At 38.6% G+C, this 12,356-nt stretch overlaps 1 protein-coding gene across 4 annotated transcripts in view; it reads right to left on the minus strand.

Moving 5' to 3' along the window:
- Positions 1-12,356, minus strand: part of csmd3b (CUB and Sushi multiple domains 3b) — a 403,012-nt gene that overhangs the window by 118,376 nt on the left and 272,280 nt on the right. For all 4 annotated transcript variants that reach the window (XM_047808110.1, XM_027175911.2, XM_047808109.1 and 1 more), the window contains 2 exons: positions 5,436-5,605; positions 3,648-3,804 (listed from right to left, as the gene is read on the minus strand). In XM_047808110.1, the coding sequence (XP_047664066.1) occupies positions 3,648-3,804; positions 5,436-5,605 (327 nt within the window). The remainder of the gene's footprint in view (positions 1-3,647; positions 3,805-5,435; positions 5,606-12,356) is intronic.

Raw genomic sequence — 12,356 nt, forward strand, 5'->3', positions numbered from 1 at the left:
GCATGCCTGTTTTTTGATTTTGGATTAAATACGTTCAAACTGCATTTGGATCCTCATTCGCCTTTGTCTAACCGAGACACTATGACTAAAGCACGTTCACACATACAGTGACTAGCTGCCACAAAGTGCAAGGAGGCCGTTTATTTTCAGTTAGAGCTGCTGACTTCCAGTGACGAGAGCGACAGCAGCCGTGGGTGTATCCAGAGATGTGACCAAATTGAGGAAAGTTAGTTATGATATGATGCATATATACACTGTATTTTATAGACAAACACTCATCTTAATACATATGTACATGTAGAACAGGAATTCATTTAGCAGATTTTCATTTTGCATTTTTGAGGAAAACAAGTTAAAATGTGAAAACTATTGCACTGGTAATATGAGGGGTGAAAAAAAAACATGGCACCAGTTAGAGTCCCAAACACACGATGCTTAGATTCTAGCAATAATGTTTATGATGTGACATACAGTACGGCTAAGTACGGTGAACCACACTCAGAATTCGTTCTCTGCATTTGACCCATCCAAAGTGCACACACACAGCAGTGAACACACACACAGACCGTGAACACACACCCGAAGCAGTGGGCAGCCATTTTTATGCTGCGGCGCCCAGGGAGCAGTTGGGGGGTTCGGTGCCTTGCTCAAGGGCACCTCAGTCCACAACTTTAGGATTACGAGTCAGACTCTCTAACCATTAAGCCACGACTTGCCCCAACGACTTGCTGCACATATTGTGTACAATAGTGATAAAATGTGTATTTGAAATAAATTTTACATTTGAATTACTATAAAAATCACAAGAGATAACTTTGGACAATGGGACCAACTTTGACAAATAAAATCTCGAGTTAATCTTAACAACTTTTTTTTCTTCAGTGTAGCAGACTGAATAAAATAGAAGGGACAACTAGACAAACTTAAGATTGAATATTTCTGAACATTTGTGACCTGTTCTCCTATAGTCCAGGCCCTGCAGTTACCATGAGGAGGATATTTTCCACTTTGGGTATTTATTTTACTCTCACTCATCTGTAATACAAATGATAATATGATTGTAATGTAATTCTTTGTTACCTCACAGCAGGACAAGGTTAAAATCTGGAGTTATTCTAATTACACCAAAAGGTATAATGCATTTCAGATCGGTGTGTAAAACATTTACAACCTGCCTTCGTTCAGCTGATGTTATAATGATCAATGAAATCTGGTAGCACGTTATCTGACGTCAGAGCTCAAGAGGTCTGTCATTAGTGTAATCATTATAGAAGACAATTTGTGTTAAGATCTCACTGTGTTGTGCGGGGCAAAGCCAATCGCTCACTAAGCAGGCAGAACAATTAAGATTAAGTGCTTGGTTAATGGAGCTGCAGCATCTAGAACAGTGTAGGCCCACTTGCTGTGCAACACTTCCTATTAACTTCCATAATCATTACTCCTATCACACTCTCACAGCACAAAAGACACACACAAAAAAGTTAAAGCTCGGGCACTTGTGCTGCATGTTTGATAAACCAAATAATAACACAATAATTCTGCTTACGATTCTTATTGACTGATGTGTTGTTTTTTTTAAACGGCTCCGTGACAAGCAGCTGCTGTGTCACATAGCATCCAGATATCAGTTAACTGACTCGACATAATAATGAACCCTAACTGCATATAAGGACTTAGATAGTCTTTCTTTATTTGAAAATGATGCCGCATGTGGACTGTGACAGCTCTGTGCTGGGAGCATTGAGGAAAAGCAGTCCAAATAACCACATTGTGCCCAGCAGGCTTGATTACGAGTTGATTACAGGCTATTGTCTAACAGTGCGTTCCTAGTAGCACAAAAGACCTGACTACATAAACGAAGCCATTTTAATTCATTTTCATTCACTCCCCTGTCTTCATTCGGTGGCTAAATTACAGCGTCTGGGCGAACTGCGGTGGCTTCACCTTCTCATGGCTCTATCTGACCTTTATTATGCACTCAAATGGCTAATCCTGCAGGTGGAATGGAATTGCAGACAGACAGGGATTTAGTTGATTTTAAACAAGATAGCCCACCAGCAGGTTAATGCATTCTCCCTCTCTGCAACCAAAACCTCACTGAATTCCATGGACACAATAGTATTAGCCAAGTGTGAACTGGATACTTGCTCAGCTGCCTTTGAAAAGGCGAAGACAAGGTCAGTGAAGAGGGAAGTTTATTCTCACGGTCTACTCATACATAATCCCTCTGAGCTATCTAAAGCTTTATGAGTTTCAAGTGTCCCCTTCTTTTCTGTGACTTCCCACTGTGGGCTTTTGTATTCGCTACGTTACATGTTGTTCTTCAATAAAGGTCAAGCGCTTATCAATACCACCACAGTAGCGGCAGTTAAAGAGAGTTACAGCTTTCTTTTCCTTTCTGTGCAGAGATTCTCTACTATATACAGCAGTACATATATATACAGTACTACAATATATAATGAGCAGTGCTTCAGGGGGTGTATGGATGAAGCTTTACTGTAAGTCTATTAGTTTAATTTCTTTGCTGGCCAGAGAAAAGGGGGAGGGGCTTTCAGTGAGTAAAATAATATCGGAGAGTTCATTACAATAACATAACACAAACACTGTTAATCATTTCAGAGACATATGTCAATTTGCTGAACTGCAAGATGAAGATTTCTGTTCAGCGATAACTCTCTCGCTTGTAACAATGGACAGAGCAACAAAGCAGCGTTATAGGGATGTAAAACTTAATTAAAAAAATATGTATAGTATACTCGGATAAAGCGGTAGAAAATGAATGAATGAATGAATGAATGTATAGTATACATATTAGTATGCCCGATTCAACGGTGGCATAGAAGAACTCCCTGAGATGATATGATGAAGAATCCTTGAGAGGAACCAGACAAAAGGGAACCCACCCTCATCTGGCTGACCCTGAACTGAACTGATTGAATCATTTCCTACTGTACACTATATAGTCAAGTGCAATTGTGTAAGCACAAGCTTTTGAGCAACTTATTAGAAATGACAACTCGCAGCAGTAATCTTGTACTCCAATATTGTACTCTTGCACTATTGTGTCCATGTAATTGCATTCACTGAGATATTATATGCATAATCTATATACAGTAGCACCTTTGAAGACTTTTGAAAAAATGTAACATCAAGAGAAGATAAGGGCAGAATAATGGAGACAAAAAATTAAAACATCAGCCACTAAACCAAATTACAGATGATGATATTTACATTTATGGCATTTGGCAGATGCCCTTATCCATAGCGACTTACATTTCATAATAATTTTTTAAACAACTGAGCAATTGAGGGTTAAGGGCCCAGTGGTGGCAGCTTGGTGGACCTGGAATTTGAACTAAAACTATCAGAGCAGTAGTACAACACCTTAATCACTGACCTAACACATCCCATATGATATGTGCTTACATTACACTTACTGTTTTAATAACAATGTTTAATACTCTTACACAGACTAAAACAAACCTCACCTGAGAGGTTGAATCATTAGAAGTGATTTAATTACGCTTTAATTAAAGAGATGAAAGCTGTGCTAGCTCACTTGTGCTGTGCTGCATGCTCTGTGCTGTGTGTGTGTGTGTGTGTGTGTGTGTGTGTGTGTGTGTAAGTGCTGTGTGTCGATATCTTACTAGAGTAGACGAGTTTGAATCCTTCTCCAGTGGCTTCAGTGTCTGAGTAAAACTCCAGCCACAGATGGTTGGATGTGCTGATAAGAGTCAGGCCCAGCATTGCTGAACCTGTGAAGGCTCCCAGCATATGGGCTGTGTTGTCTTTACCATCATAGATCTACAAGGAATGAAAAATAATACTTAGCGTAAAAGAAAGCTGAGCGAGGCAGTAGTGCGATTCAGACCAAATGGACATCAGAATTTCATTCATGTTAAGTCAAGCAGATATTCACCACAGCCTTATACAACATGAAGTATACAGTGAGATGAAATTGTTTCTTAAGCATCCCATACAGATATGGCAACTGTTTCACTAATACAGTGGCTTTTATAAGTATTCAAAAAAAAGTCTCCACCCACATCCTGTTGCTTTGAAGCTATATTAGTCCTGGTGCAAACCAGTCACCATAAGAAGTTATGCACAATTACAGTACAATGTCAAATGTACTCAGTATAAGTACTTCTGTTCCTGGAAGGTCCCAGAGATTGTTAGAGAAAATATCTAAACAAACAGCATCATGAAGATCAAGCAGTTATTAAAACAAGCCTGGGAAAAAGCTCTGGACATATCAATGTTTGGTTATTTAATAATATCCAACAGAGCACCATTAAATCCATTATTAAAAGAAAATAGAAAGGATACAGCACTGGTATGTTATAACTGGGACTTTGACTAAAGGAGACACTAACACAACAGAAGTTAGAAAGTGGGTAAAGAGGGCATTAGTCAGAGAAGCAACCAAGATGCCAAGATGCACCAAGCTAATCTAGAGGTGATGGGATGAATAGCAAAAGGATAAATCACAACTTTTATGGTTTTCTTTCCAAGTAATTCTCAAAACTACATTGATTTTTCCAGCCAGTCTTGTTTTGATTGTCTGTAATTCTACAAAATATGGAACTACATATGCAAGTGTCTGGTCCACTCCCACTCCCACAGAGAGCACAACGTGGCCTTCTAACATGGCCTCCGTAGACCGAACATGACTTTGTTACATTCTCACTCACTTGACGTCTAATAACTCACACACACATAACACAATCCCCTCACACAGTATTTAATGACTCAGGGTCCATGCTTATGTTGCGAAGTACTCACTCAGTGTGATCGTACCTGACATTCCAAGGCGATCTTTGTGTATTGCTTCTCTGGTTTTGAGCTTTAGAATGTTGTCACTTTTTTTTTTCTTCCAAATTTTGTCTTGTTTCTGAGATTTGCACATCGCCTGAACATTTGCATGATTATGGATTACAACCTTGCCTCACAATTTCAATTAGTCTGCCGGTGCAAACCCTCATGACATTTGCTTCCACTTCTGCCTACCTTCTGCGACAGCAAGAGGGTTGTTTCCTTATATAATAATAATAATAATAATAATAATAATAATAATAATAATACATAAATAATCACCATTAACACTATGATTAGGCTAGTCAGGTTAATCCAGGAAATGGCTTTTTATTTCTAACTATTTTTATGATTATAGATACTCTGAAAATTCTCCTTTGATTATAACCACTCAGTTTGTATGCAGTCAGAAGTGACTAAATGTTAAGAATCTCTCGAGGTCCTTGCAGTCATCTAATGCTCATTGTGTGGGTACAGATAATAAAAATGTAAAGTCAATTTCTGGGCTTTAGAATACAACCCCCACATGGATGCATTCTGTATGCTAATGCCATGGCTACAGAGAATACTCATATAAATGGCTTTCCTGGGTAAGAACTGTGCAGAGAAAATGGAATTACCTTCAAGATGTCCCCCTGGGCCAAATGAAAGGTTCTGGCCGATATGTTGATTCCTTTTCCAGCCTGAACTTGGATACTGTAGATGCACTCGTGGTTGTTGTCGTAGTTCATCGGGTAATTTGGTGACAAGAGAATCCCTTCATTGTTGAAGACAGATGAGCCGCACTCAGCTAGACACGAGAAACAAAAACATGGAACAGTGGTGGAAGAATGTAATATTGCAGTGATCGAAATGCCAGCAAGCATCATAATATTGAGATATTCAATTACTCTACCATTACATACGTCATATTTTATCTCACGGAGCTATGCTGGAGCTCATAACTACACCACATGGACAGTTTGCGATGTAATGCTGTAATGAGCTGTAATGAGACCTTACACAAGACTTTTGATGACCGATTGGTTTCGACAAGAAAACTGTGCAGCAAGGGTGAATCTGAAAACTAACATCGACTTCCTAGGTTTGCTTCGTTAGTTGGAAAGTCGACATTGTTCCGGAGGAGGTGAATTCAGCAATAACAGTGAAAAACAGACTCGATCAAACAACAAACAGTAAAAATAAATATATTAATACGCATCATATCACACATCATAGCAGCAGAGTGCGAGGCACATAAAGCCACAGTGCTAGGCTGATTTATCTAATGCCCCTGCATCGTTTCCTTTTACACTCGGCTATGTTATGATGATATTACCAGTGTCATATTTTGAATAAATCACCTCAGTTTCAGCCTCCATTTAGTAAATTACCTTTACATTCTATACTCCAAGAACCAGTCTACCAGGATGATGATTTTTAGTGTGTTTTCTTCTCTGTTTATACTTTGGTTTACATGTGTATATCCAGGGAAAAGGATTTTGTTTATCATTTGGTTTTAGAAGGTTGTGTAGGTAAAGATCTGAGTAAAATGCTGGATAGAATATGAATGACTCAGACTGTCAGAAGAAAGATGGTGTCTAGAGCTAATGGTGTTCATCAGCATTCTTAGAAACAAAAAAATGTTTATGGGGAAAATTAAATCATTCATTCATTCATTCATTCATTTTCTACCGCTTTATCCGAACTACCTCGGGTCACAGGGAGCCTGTGACTATTTCCGGTGTCATTGGGCATCAAGGCAGGATACACCCTGGACAGAGTGCCAACCCATCACAGGGCACACGCACACTCTCATTCACTCACACAATCATACACTACGGACAATTTTCCAGAGATGCCAATCAACCTGCCATGCATGTCTTTGGACTGGGGCAGGAAACCGGAGTACCATGAGGAAACCCCCGAGGCACAGGGAGAACATGCAAACTCCACACACACAAGGTGGAGGCCTGATTATGATTTGTAATAATAATAATAATAATAAAAAAATATGTATTATTATTATTATTATTATTATTATTATTATTATTATTATTATTGTAAGTAGTATTTCGAGGCTATTACTTGTCACACTGTTCTTCACTGCATTCTATAACAAACTCCTGTATTCGTAGCTGTCCTGTCAGTTATACATACAGTACAGCATGAGCATGTGCATGATGATCATCATCCAGACTGACTTCTTCTTTTACTTTCATCTTTTCCCATTAGGGGTCACCACAGCAAATCATCTGTTTCCACCCAACTCTATGCTCAGCATCCTCTTTTCTTATACTGTACCAGTTACCTTCATGTCCACTTTCAACAGATCGATATATCTCCTCTACAGTACGGCCTTCCTCTTGACCTCTTACCTGGCAGCTCCATCTCCAACATCCTTCTACCGATATAACCATCTCCTCCTCTCATGTCCAAACTAGGGATGTACCGGTCCGATATTTTGGATCGGTATCGATCCATTATATGTGTGTGGGACAGGACACGCCCACTTTTTATATAACTTCCGACGCCCATGCCCGTGGTGGTTGATTAATGAACAGCAAACATCATAGACTATTGCTTGAACTTATAAGAAAAATACACTTATATATTAAATTACATTAATGTAAATAAATATAATAAATTTTATAGGAAATATGTTGCACAACCGCCTGCGACAGACAGGCAAGTTTAGCAGGCGCCCTTTCCGTTTACCTCAGTGCGTTAAACATGTCGCTCATTTGGGTGCAAGGTTTACTGTTTAATGCACTTTGCATTGTGTTTCAAGAGTTCTAATATAAGATTCACTTTAAAATATTGCCTTTTCTTCAGAAAATAATTGAATTTAATAATTGCAGTATATACGGTTTAGATTGTTATACCACTACCTGTTAAAAGTACTGTTTGCTACTGCATTAATACTTTCTTTAAGGTTTCTTGTGTTTTCATTTTTCATCCAGTAATAATGACATTTTTGTATTTCTTTTTTTTTTTTTTGTGCCAGAAACAAATAAATCTTAATAACTAAGCGAGTTGTATACATTCTTTAGTTTAATGTAAAGGTAGAAAAGAACACAGATATCGGATCGGTATCGGCCGATACTGGCAAACGCTGGTATCGGATCGGAAGAGAAAAAGTGGTATCGGTACATCCCTTGTCCAAACCATCTCAATCTGGCCTCTTTGACCTTGTCCCCAAAACAGCCAACCTGAGCTGTCCCTCTGATGTACTCATTCCTATTCCTGTCCATCCTCGTCACTCCTAAATGTTGAGAACCTCAACATCCTCATCTCTGCTACCTCCATCTCTGCCTCATGTCTTTTCCTCACTGTTACGCTCTCTAACCTAAACAGCAGAGCTGATCTCACTACTGTCTTGTACACCTTTCCTTAATCTAGACTGACAGAGTTATTTAATTAATTTTAAACAGTGGCCACGGTTTCATGTCATCCAGTAGCATCATCTTTTTGTTGACTTGTGAAGTGTCACAGCTGTGGTCACATTATGCTTGAAGATTTATTAAAAAAAAAAAAAAAACTAAATAAAAATCTGACCCTAACAGACCTTTACAAAATCTGGAACTGGTCAGCATCTTGCATTATAAAGACTCACAACCAAAGAATTCTTTTGCACTGTGTGATCTTCAAAACATTCTCTGCGGCAGGAAAAAGTCAGGTCTGGGTCTTTATACTGATGAGGCAGATATGAGAGAACGTCTGAGGATAAAAGCTATGAGTCATACTGGTGAACTTTTCTCTGCACTATTATTTTCATTACATGTCAGTAGTAATCTCTACCTGCCTCTCCTTCTCTTCCTGTGTTGGACCTTTTATTGGTCCCTAAACTGCGATTTATCCAACCGAAACTGACAACTATATTTAAATGAGGTTTCAATCAGTGTCTGTCTTTAATAAGATGCACAAATAAGAATACATTCAGTCCCATTTCAATTTGGTGCTGCAACAAGAGAGTACAGGGTCACAGGAGCTGTATGTATGATTAGTGGAAGTGACTGAGTGAGAAGTCAGCATGTAGTTGGGAGACTGGGGGATGCTGAGTGAGCTACTGGTAGCTGGCAGGAGCGTGATACCTACACAAACCTTTTGGCTGTTAGAGGAATACATCAAGCACTACAAAAAGGTCTGGGGACAGAAAAATTGGAAGAGAGAAAGCACTGCCATCATTAGTCTCTAAGGCATCATTACTGCAGGGTTTAATCTCCAGAGTTTGCCATGTCTGCATCCTAATGTGATCTGGAAAAGTCCCCAATGTGAGTTGAACTAATTACCCATCATTTTGGGCATATCCTATTCATGGACTGACAATTCACACTGTTCAATTTAAATTTCAGTATAATATACAAATTATCTATCTATCTATCTATCTATCTATCTATCTATCTATCTATCTATCTATCTATCTATCTATCTATCTATCTATCTATCTATCTATCTGTCTATCTGTCTGTCTGTCTGTCTGTCTGTCTGTCTGTCTATCTATTAATCACAGATACAATTCTCATAGCATGAATTTCATAGCAACGTTAATGAACTATTTGTTTGGAAATACAGCAGAAACATCCTCCTTGTTTACAGTGCGCTGTTATTTCATTTTTTTTTAAACCAGTTATCTGGTTCTATAAAAGTTCAATCTGATAAGAAGCAGTCTAACCAAGGGCAGCTTTATTTTGCTTCACAGAAGGACAATTTGTTGGGCACAAATATCCTTTTCCAATGTGCTGACTGAAGCAATTCAATCTGTCCTTCACTGTCAATTATCTGATATTTTCTAACAATACAGCTTATGTGTATTGGAAACATAGAACACAAACTAAATAGGAAAACAACTTTTTTCTCTTCACTGTATCGGATGCCGTTGCATGATGTGCTCATTGTATTCTTCCTCACTCTACGTGTATTTTCAAGATAAAAATAAAAAATAGCATTTTTTTTATATCTTTATATTCTGCAGCACTGTATACACTGTCAGTGAGTGTCACTTCTTCCTCCATTACTTTGGGGGCCACAGACAGGAAGAGCCCCAGGTCATTATGCTTAGCCTACTTAGCAGCTTTACTAAGATGGGAAGATAGATGGGATTGTCAGTAGTGGAGATAAAAGTAGAACACAACAGTGTGACCCTATGGGGACTAACTAAACATTGTGTGTCTTAAAATTGGCCTTAGTCCTTTAAAGGTATAATCCATGAATTTTTTTAAACTGTGTTTTTCACCACCAAGCCGAAATCACCTCTTTTTAGATGACAGATTTCTTATATGACAGATATCACTTATCGCTATCTAACTTACTCTATACACTCCAGGCCTGCATTATGAGAAATGCCTGAATACGCTATCTAGTAAGTCAGTCATATGGCAGAAGTGCAATGTAAAAAAACATGCAGTAACAGTACCACGAGCGCCATCATTAGTTGTAGTATGGTGGCAGTAATATAAACATAGAAGTATTGTAGCAGTATCAGCAGTAGTAGTAGCAGTATAAGCACTAGAATATAGCAGCAGTATGAGCAGTAGTATTATGCTATCAGTATCAGCAGCAGCATTATCAGTATTAGCAGTTGAAGTATGTAGCAGTATGAACAGCAGTAGTAGTAGAATAACAGTATCAGCAGTATCAGCAAGAGTATAGTAGCAGTAACAGGAGTATAAATAAAGTAGTATAAGCAGTAGTAGTATAACAGCAGTATGTGCAGTGGTAGCAACAGTAGCAGCATCAGCAGTAGTACTATAGTGGCAGTATGATCAGTATCAGCAGTAGTACTATAGTGGCAGTATGATCAGTAAGTAGTATAGTAGCAGTATGATCAGTATCAGCAGTAGTAGTATAGTAGCAGTATGATCAGTATTAGCAGTAGTAGTATAGTAGCAGTATGATCAGTATTAGCAGTAGTAGTATAGTAGCAGTATGATCAGTAGTAGTATAGTAGCAGTATGAGCAGTAGTAGTATAGTAGCAGTATGATCAGTATCAGCAGTAGTCATATGAGTAGCAGTATGAGCAGTAGTAGTATAGTAGCAGTATCAGCAGTAGCAGTATAGTAGCAGTATGATCAGTAGTACTATAGTAGCAGTATGATCAGTAGTAGTATAGTAGCAGTAGCAGTATAGTAGCAGTATCAGCAGTATGAGCAGTAGTAGTATAGTAGCAGTATCAGCAGTAGCAGTATAGTAGCAGTATGATCAGTATGAGCAGTAGTAGTATAGTAGCAGTATGAGCAGTAGTAGTATAGTAGCAGTATGATCAGTAGTAGTATAGTAGCAGTATGATCAGTAGTAGTATAGTAGCAGTATGATCAGTATGAGCAGTAGTAGTATAGTAGCAGTATGAGCAGTAGTAGTATAGTAGCAGTATGAGCAGTAGTAGTATAGTAGCAGTAGCAGTATAGTAGCAGTATCAGCAGTATGAGCAGTAGTAGTATAGTGGCAGTATGAGCAGTAGTAGTATAGTAGCAGCATGAGCAGTAGTAGTATAGTAGCAGTAGCAGTATAGTAGCAGTATCAGCAGTATGAGCAGTAGTAGTATAGTGGCAGTATGAGCAGTAGTAGTATAGTAGCAGCATGAGCAGTAGTAGTATAGTAGCAGCATGAGCAGTAGTAGTATAGTAGCAGTAGCAGTATAGTAGCAGTATCAGCAGTATGAGCAGTAGTAGTATAGTAGCAGTATGAGCAGTAGTAGTATAGTAGCAGCATGAGCAGTAGTAGTATAGTAGCAGTAGCAGTATAGTAGCAGTATCAGCAGTAGTAGTATAGTAGCAATACAAGCAGCAGTATCAGCAGTAGATTTCTGAGTCAAACAGTTGCTGTCATGCCGGCACAGAAACTGTCACAATGTTTGCCCTTTAATTCATAAAACACCTTTTTACAGCAGCACAGCTCTTTACTAAACTAGGATGATATTTTAAACCAGCACTTGTAGAAAATGTTATGTCTCGCTGCAACTAGGTGTTTCATTAGGAGAACAGAATTTACAAGAGCTGCTGTAAACATGCTAAACAAGCCTATTTGAAATGTTGCGTTTGGTGTGGGAAAAAAATAATGTGGGACATTACAGGAACACAGGTGCAATTGAAAAAAAAAAATGTATTATGTTAGAATATAACCTTGTAGTCCACAGGAGGAAAATGACGGGGAACAAAAAGTGATGAATCTGCAATGCAGTGCTTTTTGGTCAAATGTTAAAATTTCCCAGACAGATAATCAGGCAAGCTGAGTTCTACAGCCTGCTTTAAATTCCAAACACATCACACCTGTTCTCACTGCACTGAGGAAAACGGTGCATTTGTGTGTGTGTGTGTGTGTGTGTGTGTGTGTGTGTGTTCCTGCCCATTTGTGTCTATACAAGTGTACATTTAAGTGTGTGCATGTGCTAGGGAGCAGGTGCAAAGTGGGCTTCTATAATCATACACAATTTCATATACACACAGAGGCCAATCACAGAAACAGACACAGTCACACAAAGACACACACAGTCACACAAAGACACATACAGTCACACAAAGACACACAGTCACAGACATACACTGCTCATAAGTCTTTTTTT

This window comes from Tachysurus fulvidraco, chromosome 24 (genome assembly GCF_022655615.1).
Source record: "Tachysurus fulvidraco isolate hzauxx_2018 chromosome 24, HZAU_PFXX_2.0, whole genome shotgun sequence".
Taxonomy (NCBI): Eukaryota; Metazoa; Chordata; class Actinopteri; order Siluriformes; family Bagridae; genus Tachysurus; species Tachysurus fulvidraco.